This window comes from Mesoplodon densirostris, chromosome 4, assembly GCF_025265405.1.
Source record: "Mesoplodon densirostris isolate mMesDen1 chromosome 4, mMesDen1 primary haplotype, whole genome shotgun sequence".
NCBI lineage: Eukaryota > Metazoa > Chordata > Mammalia > Artiodactyla > Ziphiidae > Mesoplodon > Mesoplodon densirostris.
In genome coordinates this window covers 75,106,600-75,134,508 of record NC_082664.1, presented here as the reverse complement: position 1 = coordinate 75,134,508, position 27,909 = coordinate 75,106,600, and the positions used below count along the sequence as shown (strand labels likewise).

General features: G+C 39.2%; 1 protein-coding gene across 5 annotated transcripts in view; it reads right to left on the bottom strand.

The window, feature by feature from the left end:
• Nucleotides 1-27,909, bottom strand: part of STXBP6 (syntaxin binding protein 6) — a 271,989-nt gene that overhangs the window by 36,205 nt on the left and 207,875 nt on the right. For all 5 annotated transcript variants that reach the window (XM_060098185.1, XM_060098186.1, XM_060098188.1 and 2 more), the window contains 2 exons: nucleotides 23,048-23,178; nucleotides 21,708-21,873 (listed from right to left, as the gene is read on the bottom strand). In XM_060098185.1, the coding sequence (XP_059954168.1) occupies nucleotides 21,708-21,873; nucleotides 23,048-23,178 (297 nt within the window). The remainder of the gene's footprint in view (nucleotides 1-21,707; nucleotides 21,874-23,047; nucleotides 23,179-27,909) is intronic.

Sequence of the window (27,909 nt, the reverse complement as noted above, 5' to 3'; positions counted from 1 at the left end):
GCAGCAAGGTAAGAAATAGTATACTGTACAAGACAGACCATATACTGCAGTCACTGTGACTATTAGGAGGACTGGAAACAGCAGCAGAGAGAAGTGGGATGCTAGCTGTCACTCCACCCTTCACTGCCACTCAAGAAAGCCAAGAGCAATACCCTTGCTCACCTTTTAGTGAGTGACACCCTTGAAGGTATGTATGAAATCATACTCAAGCTTTGGTCCTTGAATGGTTTTTAATAACATTACTGGCAAAATGCAAAACAGTACCACTCGATTCAGTACAGAAAGGGACTTTGTAAGTGTGAAATATTTATTTTGCACTGAAGACCTGGTCAAAATACTAAAGACAGATAGCATTTGAAAACTCATAACTCTGAAGTGAAAATCAGCAACCAGTCAAGAGAGTATCTATTAATTGACAGACTGAAATTTCCTTATGTTAGTTCTTGTTATAGGAGGAAACTAGGGTGGAAGTATGTACGGATCAAGGTCAACAAGTGAAAGAGGAAGATGAATAGGAAAAGAAATCTTTTTCTTAATTCTGTAAATCTTCAGAAAAAAATCTAGCTTCAAGTAAAATCTTACATGAGTCTAATTAAGCACTTTTACTGCAGGATGAAGCTATAATTAAAGCTTTCCCTTATATGGCTTACTAACTTGCAGCTGCAAGCAGAATGTTTTAATGTATCATCATATCGGCATTAGCTTGACAAAATGCAGTAATCATTTCCTTTTGTGAACTAGAAGACATCAGGAACATGCATATTTTAATTCATATGTTAGTCGATACAGACATAATTATTAGAAGTTATAGGGAATCTATGGCATTGCAATTTTTTCTATTCTCTTTTTCAGGTAATTGAACGCTTTGCTTATTTTGAATAAATGTAAGGTGACACAAATGATCTAAAACAAGAAGTTGAAACGGCAGGAAGATGGAAGAAAATAGGACAAATTCCTCAGCTCTGCAGAACACAGGAAAACTTAGTATTCTTAAAGACGGAAAACGAATCTGAGAACTATGCAAACGTGAGGGGCCACCAGGCAGTTATTTCTATGGAAATATTTAAAGGATACTCTTGTAAGAAGCTAGACTACTATCTTTCTTGGTTTAAGTTCAGGAATAGAAGCAAATCCACCATTAGTGATCTGATCATTTATTGCCACCCAACTGTACCCTCAAGTGGCATATTCACATGTTAAGTTTTTCCACACATATACTTTAGTCAAAGGCAAGAAAAAGAGGCAGCAAAAGGTTGTTCTGTGGCTTTGGGGGTGGTGGGCAGGAGGAACCGTGTGAACAGGTTGGAACTGTCCCTAGAACTTTGGGGCTGAGTCCAAGTAGAGCACCTGCCAGCAGTCACCCAGAGCTCTGCTACACAGGGACTTGGGCTCATTTCAGTGAACGCCAGGGCAGAACGTGTTTGTAAAATTAAATAGAAAAGCAACAAATGAGTAGGAAACATAACACTTGTTATTACTCAAAGAGGTCTAGGCTAGTGCTCTGACCTGACTAGCTGTAGATGAGCATCTTTATCTTGGACTTTCCCACCCTAAGGGAGGTCTGCCAGAAAGACTAGGTCATCTCTAGGGAGCATAAGTGTCCGAGAGGCACTGGTGAGCTGACGGTGGCTGGAAATAGGAACTAAAAAGGAAGAACAACAGCTAATGAATGACCTCTTGGAGTTTGGCAACCAAAAGAATCTTTTCCTTCTTGTTAAATTCTGGTTAAGGATCTGGATTCAGTTTCCCAACTGAGAGCTTTGCTGGCTTTTAAATGAGCAACAGATGCATTTGTTGTGGTGTGTAGTCATGGAAATGGGCAGGATGTCTGCAAGAATGGTGACTGGTTGCATCCAGGCTCCTCCTTGCCACCCAGGAGGCACATACCCCCAGGGAGCTCCATGACTCCTGACAGAAGAGATCCTAACATCCAAAGCTGACATCTCTTTTGCCATCACCCTCTGGCAAACCCAGGAGGTTCCTTACTAAGGGGAGTATCAGTATGTGCTCTATGCCATAACAGTCTATAACCTCCATCCCTCTCTCTCAGCAGCTGATGCCATGGACTCCATCCCTGGGAAAAGACATGAGAAGAGTAAGCAATGCTGCTGGAAGGACAGTGCTTTGTAGCAGCCAAGTGCAGAACTTCTGGTTGACCTTAACTTATTAAAAGCTGAATTTGGCTGACTAAACCTGTATCATGATAAGCTTTTGTCTTTGTTTCTATTTATTTTTAAAGAAGTGAAGATGTAGGAAAAAAAAACTTGTAGAATAGATATTTAGAAAATAAAGTTACTAAAACACACACACACACACACACACACACACACACACACACGATGCCCTCCCTTACTTAATTCCTACTTTCTACCCGTTTAAACATTCCCAACAGATTTAAATAGCGATGTTTTCTATAAGCTGATATTAAAAAGTCAATCAGTCTGAAGAAGATGAAACAAAAAATCCAAAGCAAAGAAGAGGAAAGAAAAGAAAAAGATAGTCCCAATGATCCAAGTCCATCAGAGATCTCCCTTCTCAACAGGGAACCCGGCCAAGCAACCCCACAGGGACTTGAGTTCTGTGATTATGGGTGGAAGTTGCATGTCTGTCCCTGTCTGCCCTCCTTCTGTTCTGTTCTCTAATTTTAGACATATTGGCCTTGACAGCATCCCTTAACAAAAAGGTCAGCATCAAGCTCTTAGGTCCCAAATCTGATGTTTCCCACACTAAGAGAAAGGAGTGGGATTCCCTACTGTCTTCTTGTAGACTGACAGCTTTTATGCAATCACAAAAAACATTATGGCGGACTGGAACCATATCACCAACTTCCCTCTAATTACATTACCCTTTACCCTTTATATTTTCAAAGTATGCTAAAGCCCATAATCAAATGCATCTCAAAATGCTGTTTCTGACTAAAAGTTTACTGAAAACTACTACTCTAGGGCAGGAGTCTGCAAACTTTTTCTGTAAAGGGCCAAATAGTAAATGTTTTAGGCTTTGAAGGCCATAATGTTTTGGCATAACTACTCAATCTTTTGTTGTAGTGTGAAAGTTATAAGCAAATATGTAAATTAATGGGCATGGTTGTATTTCAATAAAACTTTTTACCAAACAGGCTGGATCTGGCCTGATGCCTATAGTTTGCAGATCTCTGCTCTAGCCTCATAACTAAAGTTATTCAAGGGTGGTACCAGCCCACAACCAATTTATTCAACACATGGTGTTGATCTACCTTAAAAAAATAACTAACCATTGGCAAAACAGAATTTTGCTTATGATCAAAATAAACCAAAATTTGGAATACATGATCTAGCAATAGGGTATTACACCCTGACCAAAAAAAAAAAAAAAAAATCAGTCAACTCTATGTTTAAAGAATCCCATTCCTTGTAAATTGATACAGCCACTATGGAGAACAGTATGGAGGTTCCTTAAAAAACTAAAAATAGAACTACCATACAACCCAGCAATCCCACTACTGGGAATATACCTTGGGAAAACCATAATTCAAAAAGAGTCATGTACCACAATGTTCGTTGTACCGCTATTTACAATAGCCAGGACATGGAAGCAACCTAAGTGTCCATCGACAGATGAATGGATAAAGAAGATGTGGCACATATATACAATGCAATATTACTCAGCTATAAAAAGAAACGAAATTGAGTTATTTGTAGTGAGGTAGATGGACCTAGAGACTGTCATACAGAGTGAAGTAAGTCAGAAAGAGAAAAACAAATACTTTATGCTAACACACATATATATATATGGAATCTAAAAAAAAAAAAAGGTTCTGAAGAACCTAGGGGCAGGACAGGAATAAAGACATAGATGGAGAGAATGGAGCTGAGGACATGGGGAGGGGGAAGGGTAAGCTGGGACAAAGTGAGAGGGTGGCATGTACATATATACACTACCAAATGTAAAACCGATAGCTAGTGGGAAGCAGCCACATAGCACAGGGAGATCAGCTCGGTGCTTTGTGACCACCTAGAGGGGTGGGATAGGGAGGGTGGGAGGGAGGGAGATGCAAGAGGGAAGAGATATGGGGATATATGTATATGTATAGCTGATTCACTTTGTTATACAGCAGAAACTAACACACCATTGTAAAGCAATTATACTCCAATAAAGATGTTAAAAAAAAAATAAAGCAATCTTTGAAAAAAATGTTAAAAAAAAAAGAATCCCATTCCTGAGAAAGTGACTGTTCCTAAAAACCTAAGAAGTATGGTAACCATATCTATGGTGTGACTTGTAATTCTTGAAAAATACTACTAATAGTTAATATGTACTGAACTATTTTATCCCAGCACTATACAAAATGCTCTACAAGAATTAACTCATTTAATCCTTACAACAACTTTGTGATGTAGGTACTGTTATTATTCCCACTTTACAGATGGGAAAACTGAGGGCCAGATGAATAACTTGGCCAAGATCATAAGGCTAGTAGGTGAAAGAGGTAGGATTCAAACTCATGCATTGTTGCTCCTGTATCTGTGATCTTTTTTTTTTTTTTTTTTTTTTTTTTGTGGTATGTGGGCCTCTCTCACTGTTGTGGCCTCTCCTGTTGCGGAGCACAGGCTCCGGATGCACAGCCTCAGCAGCCATGGCTCCCGGGCCCAGCCGCTCCGCGGCATGTGGGATCTTCCCAGACCGGGGCACGAACCCGCGCCCCCTGCATCGGCAGGCGGACTCTCAACCACTGCGCCACCAGGGAAGCCCTGTATCTGTGATCTTAATCACTACTCTTCAGAGAGCAAGAGGAAAAGGAAGGCAAGTCAATGCTTAGCCCTGGGAATTCCACCTCACAGATAGATGGTTGGACCTCTCTGTGGATTAGCAAATATGTACTGACTTTTAATCATGTGTTGGCATGTCTAGTGTTTTACATATATTATTTAATCCTAGTCACAGTGCTATAAGGGAGGAGCTATTACCCTATTTTAACAAAAACCATGGTTTAGGGAGGTTATGAATTGTTTAAGGACTAACCTAGTAAGTGATGAAGCTGCCTAAGCTGGCTCTGTTGTGATGACCTTTTGAAAATAAGATGATCACTTTCTGAACACCTACTTGTATGAGGTTCATGTTACTGAAGAGGGAAGAAGACCACTTCTAGACCAGCAGGCGCCAGGTGTTCTCTTTATGACACAGGGCTGTGTATGTGACAGAGGCATCTTGAGCCTTTACTTTCCCAAATGAGATCTGTACCACAGGGTTACATAGAATTCAGTTTCCTTCCTCCTCCATCAACAGATTGATTCCTACAAATATGGCTTTGACTGTGATTCTGTGTTTAGCCTTTCTTGCTTGTCCAGGCATCATGCCAAGCTGAGTCCATCAAACTCCCAGAGCTTTTCTGGCATCTGCTCATTGTTCAAAAAGGGATTGTTAGCATACACTTTGGACCATTTCATTCTGCAGGCTTTATGCTCTGAGACCATAGCTATGAGAGCTCTCTCTGGGGGTCTGCCTTGACCTTTACTGTATTTGTCAGGCCTTCCCCACATATAGGGGTTTGCAGTTAAGAGACAGCTACTCAACTCATCAGAGATAGTTTGCATCCTACATTCTCTTAGTTGATTTTGGATAGTATTCAAGAGAAGAGAGGAAAATCCTTTTTTTATTCCACCATTTTAAAACCAGAAGTCTAACAGATGCAACTATGACTTTTTTTCCCTATCAAAGTCAAATTAATTCAGTAATTCTATCATTCTCAGCACAGACTTCAGCATGGATTAACTATCCACTGAACATACAGCATATATTCCTTAATTATGTCTAGAATTTTAGCTCCAGTCTTTTAAAGGAAACATCCAAAATAATTTAAAAATAATCATTAGGCAATTTAGTTTGGCGATGTATTTTTACCATATTCGTGATCACTGTTGTTTCTCACATCCTACTCCTTTCCTTTGGGTTCACTTTGCTCCATGTTGAGGTATATCATTTAGTAGCTCTTTCAGCAAGGGTGGAGGAGGAAGCAAATAATCTTTGCCTGTCTGAAAATATCTGTTTTTCTCTCACTTCTAAATTATAGTCTAGCTGGGTATGGAATACTAGATTGACAGTTATTTCTGGAAATTAATTTATTGACTTCTGGCATCTCTTAGTGCCGGTAACAACCATCAGTTTGTCCTTCCACTATAGGAAACTTTTATTTTTAGTATCTTTGAAGATTTTCTCTTTGTCCTCAGTGTTTTACTCCTTCATTATGTTTTTGTCTAGGTACAGCTTTGTTTAATATTCAAGTGTGGCACTTGGTGGTATTCTCAATCTGAGTCTTCAATTCTGGAAAAGTTTTAGCCCATATCTTTTGGAATACTGCTTTCACACCATTCTGATAGACTAATCTCCAGAAACTCCTATGAGATGAATGGTAGAGCCTCTTCTATCTTCCATGCACACCTGCCCCTCTATATTCTTCATCTCTCTGAGCTGCATTATGGGTGAATTTCTCATTATTTTCCAATTCATTAATTCTTTAACTGTGGCCAATCTAGAGTTTATTCTAACAACTCAGTGTATTTCAGACTATATTTTTTCATTTTCAGAATTCTCTCCTCCCCACTACCTCATTTTTTCATTGAGTTTGGTTTTGTTTTATAATATCTTATTTTTTTCTAATTCCTTTATCTTTTGAGTATCATAAGCATATTTATTTTAAAGTCATTTTCAAATTGCTCTGTTATTTTTATTTCATTTAGAGTAAATTTTTTTTTTTTTTTTTTTTTTTTTTGGATTTCTCATATATTGTAGAATTTTGGTTAGTACATTCTTCCTGAGTGGGGAACTTTAATTTCTTCCCCCTTCTCCTCACCACCTTGGTCCGTTCTCCCCTATGTGTAGTTTTATTGTTTCTGGTACTGGCCCCTAAGACAACTGGGACTTAAGGTGATGGCCTGAGGCTCCTGTCCTGGGTGCTATTCTGGATATTGCAGAGCCAGTGCCAAGCCAGTGGGCAGCTGGCTCCAGGTCTTGGGTGGGAGACTATGTCTTCTTTTTGTTGCCTCCCCAGGAATGCAGATTCTTTCTTATAAGCCACTTCCCCATAGAGCAGTTGGTCATGGCTTTTTTGTAGATTCCTTGCTTGGGCAGAGAAGCTGTGGTTCCAAAAAGCAATTGTGGCTCTGGTCTCCTGCTTTGCATGGGGTACTTTTAGTTACTGTTACAGCACAGAATTCAAACTACCTCTTTCCAGACTTGCAGCCCAGCAGGCAAGCAGCTTCATTCCTACTAACTGCTTTGTGATTCTGTTACGTTGCTGGTTTATGCATACTTACCTTTTTTCTGAAAGTGATTATTTCTTTTTAATTTCCTCTATTTTGTATGTGGTGGTGCTGAAGGAGCCTTAAAATGTGAATTCACATCAAACTGCACCAAGAGTCAATTTTTAAAACATTCAATATAACAATCCAAAAATTCTACAATGTTCAGCAGTGATAATACTTATTTTTCCATTTGTTCTCACCAGCAAACAAAGAACAAGCTGATTACATCCTACTGATAGATTCTCTTATTTACCTAGGCCTGGCTAATTGAAAGTAGATGGACCCAAATGATGAATTTCAATTTACATTTTTTTTTTTTTAATATTTATTTGGCTGTGCTGGGTCTTAGTTGCGGCACGTGGGATCTTCACTGCCATGTGTGGGATCTTTGTTGCAGCATGTGGGATCTTCTAGGTGTGGCATGCAAACTCTTTAGTTGCGGCATGCCTGTGGGATCTAGTTCCCTGACCAGGGGTCAAACCTGGGCCCCCTGCATTGGGAGCACGGAGTCTTAACCACTGGACCACCAGGGAAGTCACCTCAATTTACATTTCTTAACAGAAAAAAAAAAAGAGTTGAGAAGCAGTAGTAACTCACTGGTCCTGTTGATTTTTATCTGTATTAGAACTTAAAATTTCTGCAGCTTTTAACCTAATCTTAATCAGAAAGAAATCCAGCTATTTGTACTTGTGTTTACTCAGCTTTTAAAGGATGAAGCTGAGAAGTATAATAGCCCAAAAGACGGAAGGCTTAATTTTGGAATTTTCTTAATCAGCATTGAAGAAAGCTTTAACACATTCTTCCAAGTCTTTTATTTCCCAAAAGAAGATACATACATAATCTATTTTCAAAGGCTGCCTTACCTAGGACTCCATCTTAATTTCTTGTGCATGTTGCTGGCCTATAAGTGTTTATTATGCACAAGAGTTGAATATAAATGTACCATACTTTATATAACATATGTATTCCTGAAAATTTATGTATATCTTATATTTTAACAAATAATATTGCATTTTCTTTTTTAAGTTTAATATGATTTCAAAGATGTGTTCCTATAGGAAAAGAAAAAAATCTGAAACACCATAAGAAAGGGCAGCATTAGGAAAGTGAACTTAATAAAACACTTGACTGGAAAATAACTTAACAGTAATAAAGCAATGAATGCTATAATTCAAATGTTATCCTGAAAACACAGCATTGACCAATGTCAAGAACTATACTAATTGCTGATGAAATGAGAATAGAATCTCATTTTGTTTGAGGAACACTTGGAACTTTTAGACAAAAACATGCATCAGTGATAGCTTTGAAGAGTTTCTCTACTTTTCTCTAATGGGGAAGGCAGAAAGGTAGATTTTAGGAACAGACAGGTTCAAATCTTGATTTTCCTTTATCATCTATGTGACTTTAGGCATGTTAAGTAATGTTAGGAGACCCCGTTTCTTTACCTGTAAATGGGGATAACAATGATTACTTCTTTGGATTAATGTGAACTAAAAAAATTGTCTGGCATATAGTAGGAACTCAATATGGTGACTATCAATGTTATCAGCATTAGCTGGCTTTTTTTCCTAGAAGAAAAATGCAAATACAAATACATATGACTGTACCTCTACTGTATCTGATGTAAGGGACACTTTGAAAGCTATATATATCTCTGTATTTCTATTCTCTCCTCTGTGTCTGACTGGAATTCAGATTCTATTCAGAATAGGAGGGAAGGAAGGACAATAGCAGGAAGGCAGAATTTAAAGAAAAAAATAATTATAATATATTAATATAATTATTAAGTAGAACAGCTACCACTACATTCCACAGTGCTCCCTATGTACCATGCTAAATGCTCATACATGCCCTTATTTAAAATCTTATAACAACCCTATGGAATAAGCATTATTATTCTGTTTAAGAAGAGGAAGTCAAGCTTACAGTTTAAGTAACTTGTCCACAGATAGTAAATGACAGATCAGAAATTCAAACCCAGATCTGTGCAAAGTCTTTTTCTTTTTAGTGTCTAACATACCATACTGGGAAGACAGGGTTTAAGAAACAACACCACAGGGAAAGAAGTACACACCCTAAGCAATACAGAAAACTGTTGAATTAATATTCTAATTGCATTTCAGGGGCTCATGTTAGATCACTTCTAAATGTATGCTGAATTAAACAGATAAATCCAACCAGCTCATGTGAACTTGTCTGATGAGTATGTGTTAAATACATTTGACCTTGACATTTTATATCAAAGCTGAAGAGGGACTGTCAGTCTCAAGAGGAATACCACCAAGATATTTACAAGTAGGGCATTAGGATCATTTTCTGAGGATGTAGGAAGGGAAATATGAAGGAAAAGGATGTTTTTAACAAAACCAAATGGCCTACAACATCTTCATCATCGAAAAGTTTAAATACTAAAACTTCCTAGGAACTTGTAAAGAACCTGTGTAATTATTAAGGAAAACCAATTCCTTAAGTGAAGAGAAAGGTACAAATATCCCAGTTGGTAAAGTAAGGAACTACTGGATAATCTAGCACATGGCAAGCCCTTTCAGCTACTTAAGTACTGGGCTTTCCTAAAAAGTTTAGGTGTTTCTAGATGTCTTAAATTATAATAGATTAGTACAAGTAATACAGTCTATAGGTAGTATTTAAAAGTATATCTTATGAAAGGAAAAAAATTAAATGTAGGACAGTATTATACAATCGTGTATATTATAGCTCTTAGAAAAATGCTATGGTAGGCAGAACACCAGCTTCTCAAAGATGCCCACATCTTAATTCCTGTAACGTGTGAATATGTTACCTTACATGGTAAAATGGACTTTGCAGCTGTGCTTAAGGGTCTTCAGATGGTAAGATTATCCTGAATTACCTGTGTCGACCCAATATAACCACAAGGGTCTATATAAGAGGGAGGCAGGAGTGTAAAAGCCAAAGAGAGAGATGTGAAGATGCTACACTGGGGACTCTGAAGATGGAGAAACAGGCCACACACCATGGAATACAAGCAGCCTCTAGAAGGTAGAAAAGGCATGGAAACAAATTCTTCCCTAGAGCCTCCAGAAGGAACACTGCCTGAAGACCCACTCCAGACTTCTGACCTCCAGAACTAGAAGATAATAAATTTGTGTTGTTTTAAGCCACTAACTTTGTGATAATTTGGTAGGAAACGAACACAAATGGCCAAGATGGTAAACATACTGTGGATAGAAAAAAATATATTTTAACTCTAAGATGAACAATTTGCTTTTAAATAATGTAAACCTTTAAACAATTATAATATTTTCTGTCTTATTCAAGTTCGAAAGCCAAAAGCTTAAGGAAAATACACAAGATTGTATACTGACACCATAAAGACTCTCTTAAAATTATAAGTGTTTTTTCTCTCCTTCACCTGGTGTCTAAGAAACCTAACATTACTAGAATCCAACCATCAGGACAGGCTTTTGGCTTTTATCACAGATGTGTGAATCTACTCTGACCTTGTGAAAAGCATCTTTTTTTCCCCTCTGTAAGTCTCAACCTCTTATAATGGGAACTGGAAAGAAGATCAATAAAATCAACCAACTGTGAAAATAGGTCCATAGGATGGAGTGAAACACTGATAGTGGGAATAATATATAATAGTATACATAATCACAAGGAGATTAGATCTGGTGCAATATTTATATGTGAAGCGTGGAATGCTCCTGACTTTTACCCATCATACTCTGTCCTATTTAATTCTCTGGGTTATAAGGGACATGAAGCTGATCCTGACCAGGATGTTCTCGATCAGGTTCAATGAGGGGAATATTGATTCCACTTGAAAGTTCTTTTCTATAGGGCATAACATTATGAGTGATTATGACAATTTAGACTCTCTTTTTCTTTTTTTTTTTTTTTTGGTGGTACGCGGGCCTCTCACTGTTGTGGCCTCTCCCGTTGCGGAGCACAGGCTCCGGACGCCCAGGCTCAGCGGCCATGGCTCATGGGCCCAGACACTGCACGGCACGTGGGATCCTCCTGGACCGGGGCACGAACCCGTGTCCCCTGCATCGGCAGGCGGACTCCCAACCACTGTGCCACCAGGGAAGCCCAGGAGGCTAAATTTTTAAAGTGGCAGCTGCTTCTAGTTCTTGAGACCCTAGAACTTCTTACTCTTTCTCCATAAATGACAGCCTTTGGTCTGTTGGTGTCCCCAAGAGTCAACGGCAGGCTCCTTTCACTGCTCTTGCAGGAAACTAACTCCTCAAAACTAAGCCAAAGACATTCAGACTCAAGACTGAGCTTTCTTCCCTGTGCAAAAGTAACCAGGAATCTCATGTTTGGTAACAAAAGAGCTTTAGTGGAATTGCTATTCTTATTAATACGTTAATTTGCACTTCACAGCATTTTTCTGTGTAGAATAGCCACAATAAGACATGAATACTCTCAGTTCTTCTAATAGTCCTTCTTTAGCAGTCTGTCTCATATTTTTCTCTGTTTGTATCTTTGAATGGCTAACCTAAGATTATGCCTGGGAGATTTCCATCTCAATGTATCTTGAAGTCCTAATAATTGGCCACCATAGAGTTGATTTATCTACATAACAATAAACATATTATGTTTTCCATATTGGTTATGGTAGCTAGAAACTGGGATGCCCATGAAGGTTGCCAGATAAAATATAGGACACTCGATAAAATTTGAGCTTTAGACAAACAATGGATAATTTTTTTAGTTGTCTCAAATATTGCATGGAATATACTTATTCTAAAAAATTATCCATTGTTATCTAAAATTCAAATTTAACTGTGCACCTTCTACTTTTGCTTCCTAAATTTGACAATCCTAATGCTCTTGCTTCTTGCAGGACACCTAATAAACACAACCCTGGGTAGGCATATTGCAAATGGAAGGGTGAAAAATGTTTGGTCTTATAAATCTGAAGTCTCCACATTCAGATTTATATCAATGTCTGAATTTCAAATAACTATGATAAATTTAGCGTCTTAGTCTTATTTTGATGATCAGATACAAGGCTGAAATTTTTAAAAGCCTAGGATATAATGTGAGAAAAAAGGCCATTTCATTTACTCCTTCACTAAAGGTTTTAGAAATCTCACGTTCCTGGGTAGTTTCTCAGGTACTATGCACAAGTTCCTTACCTCTGTTCCAGGGAAGGAATAGGACTATGGCCTTCAACCCTGAAGATGACCTGTTTTGCTGTCCAAAAGGTGTGTGCTCTGAGTGGGTTCCCCCAGAAGTGGGAATGAATTTGACAAATCACTAAATGACCATTTTTAGAACCAGTTACTGTTCTTGTGAATTTACAGCTTCTCTTCACTAAAATTCCAAGTAATTTTAGTTCTTGATGCTTCTGTGTTACAGCAGAGCAACAATTTTTAAATGCCAGCCAATGATTGGTCTATGTGAACTAAGAAAGATAAGGACCAGATGTAGTAAGTTTTTCATAAAGGTAAATGTTTCCAATTTAAGGACTAGCCCTTATGTCCTTTGTATCTTTTAGTATTAAAGTAAACTTTCTTTTGTGAAACTGGTGATGCTGGATATGAAGGTTTTTTTTTTAACGTCTTACATAGAAAACTGGTTGGCAAACTTGTCTCCCAAATTCTTTTAAAAATTGTATTTGTTGGGCTTCCCTGATGGCGCAGTGGTTGAGAGTCCGCCTGCCGATGCAGGGGACATGGGTTCATGCCCCGGTCCGGGAAGATCCCACATGCCGCGGAGCGGCTAGGCCCGTGAGCCATGGCCGCTGAGCCTGCGCGTCTGGAGCCTGTGCTCCACAACGGGAGAGGCCACAACAGTGAGAGGCCCGTATACTGCAAAAAAAAAAAAAAAAAAAAAAAAAAAAAAAAAAAAAATTGTATTTGTCTCTAAATCTAGAAGTATGGGAATCATGCAGCATGCCTTTTATGTCTGTTTTGGAAATACCACTTCCTGTCTAACAATATTAAACAATTTTACCTCTGATCCATGTGTCTCCTTTTGGGGCTGTGTAAAGAGAACTGGACTCAAAGAAATATTCTAGGTTGAAGATATGCTGGTGGTAAAAAAACATTTCTATTCTCTTATAAAGTTCAGAAAACATGTTTTAGGTTTTTTCTTTCCTACAAGAAGATCTGAATTATGCGCCCTGATCTCCGGCACAGTGTCACTCAATACATTTTAAACATTGTTGTTTTGGTAAAGGCAGCAGTAACATATGCATTCTATAAATGTCAAACATAAAATGCGACACATTCAGCATTCTATAAACCAGGCAAACAACTCAGCATTCCAGACGTCTGAAATGTCTATAATATAGCTCAGTTCCTTCCCACTTGGAACAACGAAATTACTAATTTTTTTTTTTTTTTTGCGATTCTTATGGCCAACGTGGATTAGGAAAGTTTAAGAATATTTTCTTACTTCTTTCATAAGAAAGGGCTTTTGATAAATATCCTTTAAGAATATTTTCTTACTTCTTTCATAAGAAAGGGCTTTTGATAAATATCCTAGAAGAAATCATGTAATATTATGAATAGGCATATAATAATTTTTTAATAGGATATTCAGACATGTACTGGCACTTTGCAAAAATCCCATCTGATTGAATATTTTAAAATTCATTTTCATCCCCACACCATTCCTTCAAGGTATACGTTGCTATCCATGATACAGAGAGGCTGAGTGTAAGTTAAGCAGGTTAGAGAAGGTTACAGAGCTAATGAGTGATGCCATCAGAAACAGGGGTAAGTGAATCTAGTCTGTGCTCTTTTCACTTTATCAAGTTGTGCAATTATGTGTTCTGGTTGATTCTGAAAGTAGAAATGGCTCTCGTCTACTGAAGATTGTTTAACCATGGGAAAGACAAAATATGTTCATGATCCTTATGCCAATAAATGATACCTCAGAAGTCCCCTTTATGTAGCTTTGGTTTGGTTCAAGATTTTGGTGGAGAGAGATGACTGACAAAGCACTTAATGCACAAAGTCACTCTAGCTCAAGGTGACTAATCATAACCCACCAGCTGTTTCACAGCGTGCATTTCTGTGTGGCTTACAGCCAATGAGCAATGAAAAAGAGAAAATCACATCTATGACCCAATTTTTCTTCAGTTACTAGTCATTTATATCATGCATAGAACTGGATGGGACCTAAGAAACTAGTCCTTGGTTACTCCAATTTTCTTACTGAAAATAAAAGCATCTGCTTTTAATTCATCTTTTGGGAATAAGATGAAATATTGAATAGACTGACTATCAGAAAATAGGAGAAAGCACACAAAATGCCCCACATAACGATTGGTAATGTCATCCTAAATTTTAAACATACATACATAAAAGGTTCAGATCAAGAAACACCTCATAGCTTCTGCTACAATGTCCTGCTCCGAAGAACGCTCAGCCAGTGTCAGATGGCTGTTAGTACTTTGTGTAGCCGAGTATATATCAAACTTGTGTTTGACATAGTAGTTACACTGGTAGGATTCCAATAACCAAAGCAAAAAAATCCCCCAAACTGGGCTTTTCCAATTGTATAGTTTAAATATTTGTACCATTATTTTTATTGATGCATAATTTTTGGTTTCTATTCTTAATTTCTTACTCTCTCCAAAAAGTTTCTATAAAGCAAGTCTTAAATAAAACATCACACTGTCTAGGAAGGATGGTATGGGCTGCCATGAAGTGGATGGAGTGATGGGACAGTGGTGGGTCAGTCTGCGTGTGTATACAATTAATAGCATTAACAGACATCTAGAGAGAACTTCCAAACCGAATCTTTAATTTGAGCCTCATAAATATCTTGTTAAATTGGAGTTATCTCCTCTTCTGCTTGACTGAATCAATACAAGGAAAAGAAGACCTGTGCTTATTGAGGGAACTTGGAAGTCCTGGTCCCCACTGAATGGACGGGGAATAAGTGAGAGGCCTTGACCGAGGTACTAGCTCCAGCCCGTATTCAGCTGTGGGACCTCAGGCAAGTTCCTCATAAACCACTTTCCTTGTTTGTATCATGGTACAGGATAACTGAAGTTTGCTACTTTGTTATTTCCTCAAGGGTAACAAAAACTCACTGGAGGAAGTATGACATGGATTCCTCTAGATCTAACACTTCCTGACCCTCTCATAACAGTGAATCAGCTAAGCAGCCTGGCCTGCTCCCCACTACATGTCATCAAGAAGCAACAATATGGTTGTTTTAATACGATTTAACTTGGTATGTGAATTATAATCACTAGCGTATGTCTGCACGCATCCCCGAGTATGTTGAAGTTTGAGTGGTAGAGGCAAAATTGCACGTGAATTTATTCTTGAGAAATAAGCAACTCTTTGTAATGTGCCTGTGGTCGGAGCATGTGTAAGAAAGTGAAGTTCACATCCCACAAAGCCATTATTCAATGACAGGAAACATTAAAACACGAGGAAGAACTGTAAAGATTATGGCAAATGTTATAGATTCTACTAGAGCACTATATTAATATATTTGGATTAAAAACCATATTGATCACTTTTTTTTGTTGTTGTTGTTTTGTAAGAGCCCTGTTAGGATGCGTACACGTGCTCTTTGTGTCATCTGTCAGTTACCTCACCTTACACATGCCCATGCCTGGGACACTCACAAGGTGAAATATTCGCACACCTTGCCCAGGGATATGCCCCTTCATTGTCTGGGAGAAAAGTACAATACAAAGTCACAGTCTAAATCCTGAGATTCTGTACCACCCCAGGGGAATCCAAAGTAAAGCAATCTGGTTCTTCTTTAGCATACCAATCAGCAGGGGCAAATGAGGGCCAGCCTGCTATGAAGCAGACATCAGAGACATCTGTGTCTCTGGAATTCTAAAAGAGCTCAGACGTCTGGGCTTTATACCATCATCTGAAGGTCTGCACATAGACAGACAATGCTTAAGAAATACCCTTTGATGATGATAAAAATACATGGCACTGCAAAATAGCCTGTTTCGTGGAAAAACAATCTGCCACGTTCCAAATTCTGAATATAGATAACGTTGAAGTGAAACTGTCTAGATTAACTGTTGCAATAAGAGAGAACTCATTTCATCCTGCCCTTGTGTGTCTGTCAACTATTAACCATCCCTTAAAATGCAGCTCAGCCATCACCCTGGTGTATCATGTTGTTTCATATCTGTTTACATCTGATGTCCCTCCAGGAACGTAAGTATAGTTGGCAAAGGTGCCTACTTGGTTGTTGGATGTCGGCAGGTAGCTCAGTACCTGTCAGACAGATGGTGCTGAGTAAATGCTTATGGAACCAACTGGGCCTCAAACAATGTAGGTGGGGCCCCCCTAAAGGATGACCCACATAGAACAGATGAAAGAGTGAGAGGTAATTGAATGAGGTAGCCAAGGGTGTTTGGACTCAGAATTCAAGGAAAATGCTAGGACATGCTTCAGTTAAACAGAACCTTGCCTTGAGGAATAAATTACTTCTTTCTGTAAATAATTTACCACACTTACTAAAAAAGAAAATAGGTTTCAAAGCGTTTATTTTGTGGTTCTAACACAGGAGTTGCCAACACCATTAAAGATTTCCTTAGTTTACAGAATTAGACATAAAAATAATAGGCCGACAGTAATCACTACAGAAGGTCAGTGTAAATAAAATAGCAATGGGGAACTATGAGGGATTTACTCACATTTTGTTAAGAAGCATGAAGAGAGCAAAACAAAGTCCCCCTTGGGACCCTGACTTAATATGACAGGTCCATTATAAGTAAACTGATGCTACCACTTGGGGCACACCATGTTTCTCTTGAAATACATTAGTTGAAAGCAAGTCTCTCTTCTAGAGTCTGAAGTTCTACATGGGTGATTAACTCCTTCAAGGCATCTTTGTAGTACAACTGTGTTATCACACATATAACAGTATATCATTTATATCATCATCTCTGCTTACTATAGACAGAAAAAAACTACCATCTTAGAAAAAGTAAATATGACCTATATGAACCCAAGACTTCACCTTCAGGGCCCTGTCGCTCCTGATGCTATGTGATATTCCAGCAGCCTGCTCCACACCTCTGCCTTCCTTCTCTGCAGGTTACTTGGTAGCTTAGGGACCCAGCAACTGAATGAATGGCTTTGTATTTATAAAGGTGACTGACCTTGAATGAACTACGAGAGAGGTAGGGTGGAGGTCAGGAATGACCAAGGCTTGAGGACAAAGTCCTCCAACCATCCAGAGAAGAGAAGATGGCTGAAAAGATGCTGACTAAGGCAGAAGAAACCAACGCTTTCCGCTTCACACCTGCTTAGAGCATCCTGCTCTCTTTCAATTTATGGGGGTCTTCACAACTGTAGACTTTGGCCATGTCTCCTGGATCCTGTAACCAGCACCAGAAGATCAAAGCTCCCCAGTCTATCCTCTGGAGATAAGGAAATATCATGTTTGGAGGACAGAATTTCAAACAATCCAAATAATTTATTTCTGTGTAACTGACTTTCCCCAAGAAGAAAAACCTGGCCATATGGAATATACACAATCAATAAATATAAGAGAAGAACTTCATTAAATTGTAGATGCTTAAATGATAATCCTATTTGAACTGGTATTAAAGAAACTATGGGGGACTTCCCTGGTGGCACAGTGGTTAAGAATCTGCCTGTCAAGGCAAGGGGCACGGGTTCGAGCCCTGGTCCAGGAAGATCCCACATGCCACAGAGCAACTAAGCCCGTGTGCCAAACTACTGAGTCTGTGCTCTAGAGCCCACGAGCCACAACTACTGAGCCCACGTGCCACAACCACTGAAGCCCACGCGCCTAGAGCCTGTGCTCCGCAATGAGAGAAGCCACCGCAATGAGAAGCCTGCACACCGCAACGAAGAGTAGCCCCTGCTTGCCGCAACTAGAGAAAGCCCGCATGCAGCAATGAAGACCCACCACAGCCAAAAATAAATAAATAAAATAAAAATAAAAATAAATAAAAAAGAAACTATGGTTCAGTGGGAATCAGACAGATTTGTCCTTCAAAAGTCCTTCAAAATCACTGGGCTTCAGTTTTCCCAATGATGGGGGTTAGATCAGAAACAAAATATCTAAGAGGTCTGGTGAGTGGCCAGGCCTCCAGCATCTTCCCCATTGACTAAAATAGCCTCACTTTCATCTCTTTAATATATTGAAATTCTCATGAACAAAAACAAAGAAAAAGCAAAATGATTTTAAAGGTCCTGGATGATTCCATCATATTATCTTACTCATATAACTCAATAAAAGTAGGAAAAGAGTTAAAACTGCTCATAATCTCTGGCCCTCTCCTCTTAGCTCCCTTTTTTAACACCTAGGAATGTGCTATCTAAAATATATCCTAAAATTCCTGCACAACTCCACGGGACACCATTCCTACCAAAGACAATATCAGTGGTGTTCCCTGGAGCGTGCCACTCAGTGACCCCAAAAATGATGGTTTTAGAGTGGTGAGGGCCTGTGTTTGAATCTCAGCCTTGCCACTTGAGGACAAAGGCTATACGATCCTTGGCAAGCTGTTTAATTACCTCTCTGATCCTATTTTCTTCTCAGTAAAATGGAGATAATAAATTGTATTTCCAAAGGCTGCTGTAAAAACTAAATGAGATAACATATGTACAGAACCTGATGGAGGACAGCACACCAACAGCAGCATCAGTTCTCTAAAATTACAAAATCTATCACATTTCACAGCACGGAAAACGATCTGTGTCCAGCACTTATGGCCCATACCGTAAGGACAAACCAAAAGATTTTGTGAAATTTGGAATAGATCTTATTTGCTGAAGATGGGGGAGGTACCCTAAAAGTTAAAGGGGTCAGAATGTAGTGACCTGAAAACTACACAATTTTTTTAAGTCTCTGAATTGTGATAACTGGCAGAAAGGAAGACTAATCAGCATGCTAATTAACTAGGGTGTGTTGGTACAACTGTTATCAAGGATAGGCAACTGTTTAAATAAGACAGGCTGTACTCATTAAGGATGTATGTGGTGCCAACAAATTACAATGTGTCTAATTCAAACTTTTTTGCCTTCCCTGGGAATCTAGAACTGGGCAATATTTAACAGCACTAAATCTTTTATTTGATTCTTAAATTAAGAAGTGACTAACCTACACAATAAAGCTATAACTTATGAATTACTGATGCTCAAACGATAGACCTGACAGATTGTAGATATCATCTAGTCTAACCTCCATATGTTACACCAGGGAAAACTGAGGTCTAAGGAAGAGGAGAGACATCTAAGGTCACAGAAGGCAGAGCCAATTCTGGCACTTGGTCTCATTAACTTACTCTTTTTCTTACTACAGGAAATCAATCTTTAGTTTTACACACTATACATACCAACAATTTAACAATGGATATATTGCTTGGCTCAACTCAGCATAATTTGGGGTTCCTAGGGCAGTGGAAGACATCGAAAGACTGGGCCAATGACAGAAGCAGCTGGGTGGGAATGTGTGGAAAGGTCTGAGGATATTCAGAGGGTAATGCATATGGAAAGGCTGTTGGGGACCTGCCAGTCTGGGGTTTGGGTAGTGGCAATTAGGGTCTATTAAGAGACCAAACATAGAATGATTCTCCACATCGAGGATGTAACAAAGTGACGAGCTCATAGTAGGTACTTAGTACTTAACATGTTGTGTGGTTGGATGATGAGCTAAGAGTGAATGAAGGAATGAAAGGGCCTGTTCTGAGAGGAGAAACGAGAGCTTCAGAGACAACAGAGAAGAGGGCTACCTAGCGCCGTCCCTTAGGGGAGAGTTCCCAGAGCTCTCCCTAACCTTTGCAGGAAGGAGGCGGCTTGTTTCCCTCATGGGGACGGAGGAGTGAGTCTGTGCCCCCTCGCTTCCACCTCATATTTCCACTCTGAGGAAATGCAGTCGTCCCCATGGAACCGCCTCTGCTTCTGATGCCCTCTGCTCCCAGGATGGAACCTGGAGAAGTGGAGTGCTCGAGAGAAAGTCTGTCTCCAAGAGCAACAGAAATTTCAAATCCACATGTCACACTGTTTTTCTAGAGGAGACTCTGCTTAGGGGCCAGCCAGGCAAGCTACTGACGGTACTGATACAGATAGGGAACATGTTTCATAGCAGGAACTTAAGATCAAGAAACAAATGTGATTCTAGGATACTAGAGAAGATCTTAAGGAAGAATGAGGGAAAGCTGGGGTTGCCTGGTCAATTTTCCATTCCCTGAAAACGTGACCATCTGTGGTCCTCAGCCTGGGTGCTTTAACCTTTGGCCAAGTCTGTTAAGGATTTACAAAGCAGGATTCATTTGAACAACACTGGTGGCACAGACATGATAGAGTCTCATTATGTTTTCCAAACAGTAAGAGGTTAGTGTTTGATATTTCCTTTCCTTTCAACATCTGTCTAATATTTTTTTCACTTTTGTACCATAGGATGTAGTCACTTTGAAGAAAATATGCACTCGTCACCTCATATTTCTCTAGGACTAAACAGAGAAGCGATAACACAAGAGTCTTTATCAGCATCTAAGAGAGACCTTTCGAGGTTCATATGATGTGAGCAACTTCCTGTTTATGAGGCACACTAACACTTCAGTGGCAAATAATGAAGTATTGACAGCATTTTCTCCCACAATATCTAGCAGACTAATGGCAAAATGAGAGTGTGTGCATAGCAGCTGTCGGGACAGAACAATGGATCCTGCCTCGTGTTCATATGAAAACAGATGCAGCCCAAGGGGAAGACGTAACGTCTCTACTGTGACCTTCACTTACATTTGATTAAGACAAAGTTGGTACATTTTTAAAAAGATGCTTTCAAAACCAGGAGAACAGGTCAGTGAAAAGACCAATAATATACACACTCTTCCTCAACTCCCATAGTGACTGGCAAGGCTTTATATTTTTAGCACAGTTTCAAGTCTCTAAAAAGAAATGCCACCTAAAAGAAATGTGCTAAGCACCCTCTAAGTGTTTCTCATTAACTTGCCAATGCTGGTACTCGTTCCTTAAGGCTGGCTTACAGCACTCATCCTACTTCAGCTCTGTCTGCCATTCAAGGAATAAATGTGAGACTAGGTGCCATTTGAAAGAAAGGGACTATATCTGTAGGAACGGTCATATCAATATTTGTAAAATAGCTTGAGAAATACTAGGAAAAAGCAACCCAGAAGAGTGTTCTGCGATGAAATGGTAGTGAAAAAACCAAACGGAAAGGTTTTTCTAATAAAGGGACAGGTTTGTTCTCATAGTACAAATAATCTTAGCTAAGGAGTTAATTCCTTTTCAACGATCAGCTTTTGGATAAGAGTGAAAACATACCACTGTGTCTAGAGTAGCCTACAATGAACTCCCAGAATGGTCCTCCTGCGGTCCAGCTCTGAGCGTCTTGATTCTTTTTTTCTGGTCTTTAATTATGCTGCTGAATACCTCACCCTTTATGTAAAAGTGAGTCTAAGGAAACAGAATGAGTAAAGTCATACAAACGCCCACTCACCTCCCATGATTTTGGACTGGCAGTTAATAAACTCTGGCTTCCTGTCTGTGAGGTAGCGTTGGCAGGTGTGGTGGAGGATCTGGAAGAAGGTGCATTTCTCTGAGGCCGTGCTGGCTACCCACTGGTCAAAAGCATTTTCAAACAACAAATCAAACTCTGCAGAATCCTGGAAAAGACGGTGAAATAACGACTGATCTCAAGCTATAAAAACTGCTGCTTCCAGTTTACCACGTGAAGAGACTCATAAAGGCTAAAACACAAAGACTTTCGTCCTAATCACAAGACTCATCTTTATTAGCACCTAGGTGCACAGAGAGTATACCTTTCTCTCTTTATCAAGCAGACCTCAAATCTCATGGTATTTTTAGATGTCCCCAGGAAGTTAAGAGCACAGAAGTCCCTTTAGCTTAACTGCATATCAACTTGTGTCAGAATTCAGACTATGCATTGCCTTCCCAATTACTTGAAAAAGGATTCCTTTAGGTTCTTGGCACTGAACAGTATTAATCTTGTTCCTAACCTTTGGTAGGGAAAGAATTACCCCTTACTATTTTAGTATATAGTTACATTTTACATTTTCTGTTTCCTCATTATTGATGTATTTTATGGTCAGTGTGTGAGCAAAGGGAATTTACTTGGAATACATAACTCTACCATGAAATGTTTCTCTTATTAAATCCAAAGGAATCTTACTTAATACATCATTTTTTTTTTTTTTTCCTTTTTGCGGTATGCGGGCCTCTCACTGTTGTGGCCTCTCCCGTTGCGGAGCACAGGCTCCGGATGCGCAGGCTCCGGATGCGCAGGCCCAGCGGCCATGGCTCACGGGCCCAGCCGCTCCGCGGCACATGGGATCCTCCCAGACCGGGGCATGAACCCGTGTCCCCTGCATCGGCAGGCGGACTCTCAACCACTGCGCCACCAGGGAGGCCCTTAATACATCATTTTTAAGGTGCAGTTCATTTATTTGATTTTTGGTAAATAAACCTCATCACTGGTGGCATTAGGAGATAAATGGAGCTTCGATGAACATGGTTTTTCATATTGATAATCACAGATGTGATTATCTGAACTCTGCTCTTTACACTTGAATGATAAACATATTACTGGAGTAGCACTTCTTCAATATTCATCCCCTTAGGTGCCTCCATCAAACATGATGAAAAGATTTACAATTTCCCGTAAAAAGGGCACAGGAATCAAAAAGTCTTAGCCACATAACTGAAGTAGAGAAATAGTCTTGTTAAAAATGACTCAGACAACCATCACCCTGCCAAGGTCAATGAGAGAGTCATTGTGTGAAAAGAACACCTTCGCTCAGCACTGGACAGTTCACTCACCCGATTAGGATCGATGCCATTAACCTGGCGAAGCTGCTCAAGCATCCACTGTGATCTCCGCACGAATGACGTGGAGCCTTCAAACTGTTTGACCTTCGTAATGGATGCCTGTGTGGGTTTCTTGTTTGTCACTGCCAAGAAAAGACCAATCAGATTAGTGGGTGTGCAGGGTGGCTTGGGTCCTCATTCAGTGGTGTGTCTATCTTATACCTACATACATATGTGCAAGAGAGAGAGAGAGAGAAAAACTGATATATCTGTGTGTGTGTGTATATATAGAGATAAATATACATATGTGTGTATATACATGTGTATGCGTATGAGTACAGAGGGGAGGAAGAGGGGGGAGGGAGGGAGGGAAGGAGGGAAGGAGAGGGAAAGAGAAGTACGGAGAGAAAGAAAGAGAAGCAGAGAAAGAGAGAAAATGAAAATAAATGAAAATGAATGAATATGTGTACCTTTAGTAAGAGGTGAACTCAAAAGAAATAGAAATTATAATGTGCACCCTCAAGCAGTTACAATATAATTTTAATTGTAAGGGCAGCTTCATTTATGCAGTCATCCACTCACATTGAACACGAAAGGAATAATCAACACCAAGCTCCTCCAATGGAGGCTACAAATGCACAGTGATGTCTAGCAGGGAAAGCAGTATATAGGGCTGACAGGCATCAGGTAGGGGTAGTTGGGAAAGGCTGCATTTTAAAGGAAGTACAGGTTACCGGTTCCCCTAGGGAGCTGCAATGCGTATTTCTAATGTTATAGTCCAGTGTAAATATTCCAGGCTTTAGTGAGAAGATAAGAAGTAATACTTCACTCAAAAAAAAACCCCCAACTATTTAACTTTAAAATGTAGTCAGTTTGTATCCAGTTTGCATCTGATTATAACCCCTGCCCCTCTCCACATATGAATTCCTGAGGTCACCACAACTGTAGGGCCAGGACAGTTCCTCCTCCTGGCCTTAGTCAGTTCTCCCTTCCATGCTGAGGATGGACCTTGTCACCTCTTTGACAGAGGTCAAGTACCAGCCACCAGGAGAGAGTCACTCTGAATATTTCTCTGTCTGCTTACTTCATGATTAGAGCCTCAAGGGAGGGGAGGTAATTAAGTATTTTAAAAGGGTTTTCCTAAAAGCTCCTCCTGAGCTCTGGCTGTAAGAATTGTAAGTTTAAATAGAAAGGATGTTCTTAAAGGAACCCGGAAAAGTGGAAAGCATTCCTTGTAATGAATGCAATCCTAGTAAGACTGTGCATCAGTGCTACATTCTTTCTTAGTTTCAAATAAGCCCACAGATCCCACACTTGCAAATAACCATGCAAATGCTCAACAGATGGCAAAGAATCCTTGCGGGATGAAGGACAGAAAACACCTATTCCAGTCATGATTGGTGGTAAGAAGGCTCTCCTTCACATATACCAGAGTTTTATCACAGCTTCAGTGTCTGGGGTCGTGAAAGCAGTGACCTAGAGGGGAAAGAAATGTGGGCACCCTGCCTTTAGGGTTGGTAAGAACCCTATGGTACAGGACTGGGCTGTTTTTAGGATCTCAGTACAATCTTCTCCCTTTGTTCCTAACCAGAATTTAGCAAACATTTTTTTTTAATTTCAAATAATGCTTAGGTTTACTGCCCATTATTCAGTTATATTTGGCTAGAAGCTTATGAACATTTCACACCAGTTACATTTACTTTCATGGTTAAAAAGTCATCATCCCCTTAACACCCACGATCAAGGAAATGTTATAGTCTTCCATTCACAAATGGCCTGTCTAGCCTACAGCTCCATGTATAAGTCTGCTTAAGTCCCATTAGGAACAACCATTCCCTTCACTAAATTCACACAATATTACCAGTCTGCCCAGGGCTGTCTATCCACTTAATTCATTTATTTTATGTGTCTATATGACACAAAGGGAAGCTCTAATAGGTTTCTCTGATAGTCATGCCCTGCTCTGCTGTTTTAATGTCAAGGGAAACAACACACCTGGAATACATGTGGGTCCTAAAATGTGCTTAAATGATTAAAGAATGCTTTTCAATAACAGGAAAACATGGGTTCCTGTATTAGACACACACCCCTAAACACACAAAGAGGATTTCCTCCTTTGTTTATGTAAATCACACGACATTTAGGCATCCTGGGAAACATGAAGGCTTTCCTTCTGACTTCAGTTAACTCATATTTTTATTTCTGGTCCATTTATTTCCAACTAGTTTATAGCATTATAAAAGTTCAAACATAATGCAAGATTGCTGTAATTATTGGCATGTTTGAGACTGACACTTTTAGGAAGGCAAGTTCCATTGGAAGTTTGTCACTGAAATGAGAAGGGCAGGAACTCCACCCACCCAACAAATGCCCCATGGAATTGTTCAACAGCAATCGCACTGCAGAGTGGTCATTTTTAACGGAGGCAGTTACAACTTCATCCATTCCTGACTTTTTTCCCTCTATTACATTATTCCTTGCCCAGTTCTTGGAATCTGATAGTTTTCCTGGGCACTGAGCCCGGTTTGGTTTTAATTTTTGTTTATTGTTATTATTTCCAACATCCCAGTTTCTATTTTGAAGCAGGTGCCTTAAAATGATATTATTATATACACATTACATAGAATTAAATAAAGACTTTCCCCTTCTGAGGTCAAAACACTTGCACAATCACACCATTGCAGACTTTGAGTTCTGTTCTAGAAGGAGCCATGTTTTAACCCCTTCCTCTTTTGGTGTTTTTAGGGTCCATAGCTGTTAAAAATAAGCCAGTCAATCAAATTCCATATGTCTAGTGAAAAACAGCAATTTACCTTCTCCTTCCCAAGGAAGGCTAATTGATAGCACACTCTGGAAAATGCAACCAAATGATCTGAATCAGTAATATCACAGTGCTGTATGTCCAACTACCCCCATATGGTAGAGTCCATATTCATTATTTTGAATAACTTTAAAGGTGAGATAATCAGGGCATTTCTGTTATGCCTTGATCATTCATGAGGAAAGGTAAATATATAGGCATTTAAAGGGGATATGATATTCCCAGGTAATACTGCAGACCACCCAGAACCAGCCTGATCCCCTGATTTTCCACTCAGACCCACACATCGAAATCACCTGGGAGTTTTACAACAAAAACACCAAACACTGTCAATCAGAATCCCTGTGGGTGTGGCCCTGGCATCCATATTTTAAATCTCTCCAGTTGACTCTGAGGCACTTTGACTGTTGAGAGCCAGTGAATTATGTATTTAGTCATTTAACAAATACTTATGGCATATTTATTAGATGGAAGATACAGAAGGAGGTTTCATGGCAATTCAAATATTGAGTAAAAAGTGGTTCTGAATCAAGAACTTTGGTGGGGAGGAGATAAGAATGATGCAACAGAGTATTAAAGCATAACAGGATAAATGACATAGGAGTCATCTGAGGTGTGTATGTGGGGGCGCTTCAAGGACCAAGGTGGAGTTGGGGAAAGTCAGGGAGGTTTCATGAAGCAGCCACATTCCAGGAATTATAACATTAGCCCTCACCTGGACGTCTGTGATTTTCCCCAAACTGGCTTTCTGACCAGCTTGGCTATTCAAACTGAAATACATAAGACTGAACCATCTTTTAAAAACTCCTTGCCAAAGAAATCTTGAGAAAGAAGAACAAAGCTGGAGGTAACATGCTTCCTGATTTCAAACTATACTACAAAGCTATTGTAATAAAAACTCTATGGTACTGGCACAAAAACAGACACAAGGATCAATGGAACAGAACAGACAGCCCAGAAATAAACCCATGCATATATGGTCAATTAATTTCAACAAGAGATCTAAAAATATACAGTGGGGAAAAGACATTCTCTTCAATAAATGGTGATGGGAAAACCGGGCAGCCACATGCAAAAGAATAAAACTTACATCATTTACAAAAATAAACTCAAAACAAATTAAAGACTTAAATGTAAGACCTGAAATCATAAAACTCCTAGACGAAAACACAGGCAGTATACTCTCTGACACTGGTCTTAGCAATATTTTTTTGGATCTGTTTCCTCAGGCAAGGGCAACAGAAGCAAAAATAAACAAATGGGACTATATCAACAAAATGAAAAGGCAACCTACTGAATGGGAAAATATATTTGCAAATGATATATCTGATAAGGGGTTACTATTCAAAATATATAAAGAACTCACACAACTCAATATCAGAAAAACAAACAATCCAACTAAAAAATGGGCAGAGGACCTGAACAGATATTTTCCCAAGGAAGACATACAGATGGCCAACAGACGCATGTAAAGATGTTCAACATCACTACATTAGAGAAATGCAAATCAAAACCACAATGAGATATCACTTCACACTGTCAGAATGGCTATTATCAAAAAGACAATAAATAACAAATGTGGGCGAGGATATGCAGAAAAGGGAACTGTTGGTGGCGCCAGTGTAAGCTGGCACCACCACTATGGAGAACAGTATGGAGGTTCCTCAAAAAATTAAAAATAGAACTACCATATGATCCAGCAATTCCACTTCTGGGTATTTATCCAAAGAAAACAAAAACACTAATTTGAGAAGATATATGCACCTCTATGTTCATTCCAATATTCTTTACTATAGCCAAGATACTGAAGCAGCCTAAGTGTTCATCAATAAACAAATAAGATGTGGTATACATATACAGTGGAATATTACTCAGCCATAAAAACAATGAACTTTTGCCATTTGCGATAACATGGTTGCACCTAGAGGGTATTATGATAAGTCAAATAAGTAAGACAGAGAAAGACAAATATTGTGTGATTCATTTAAATGTGGAATCTAAAAACAAAACAAATAAACAATCAAAACAGAAGAGAAACAGACTCTTGGATACA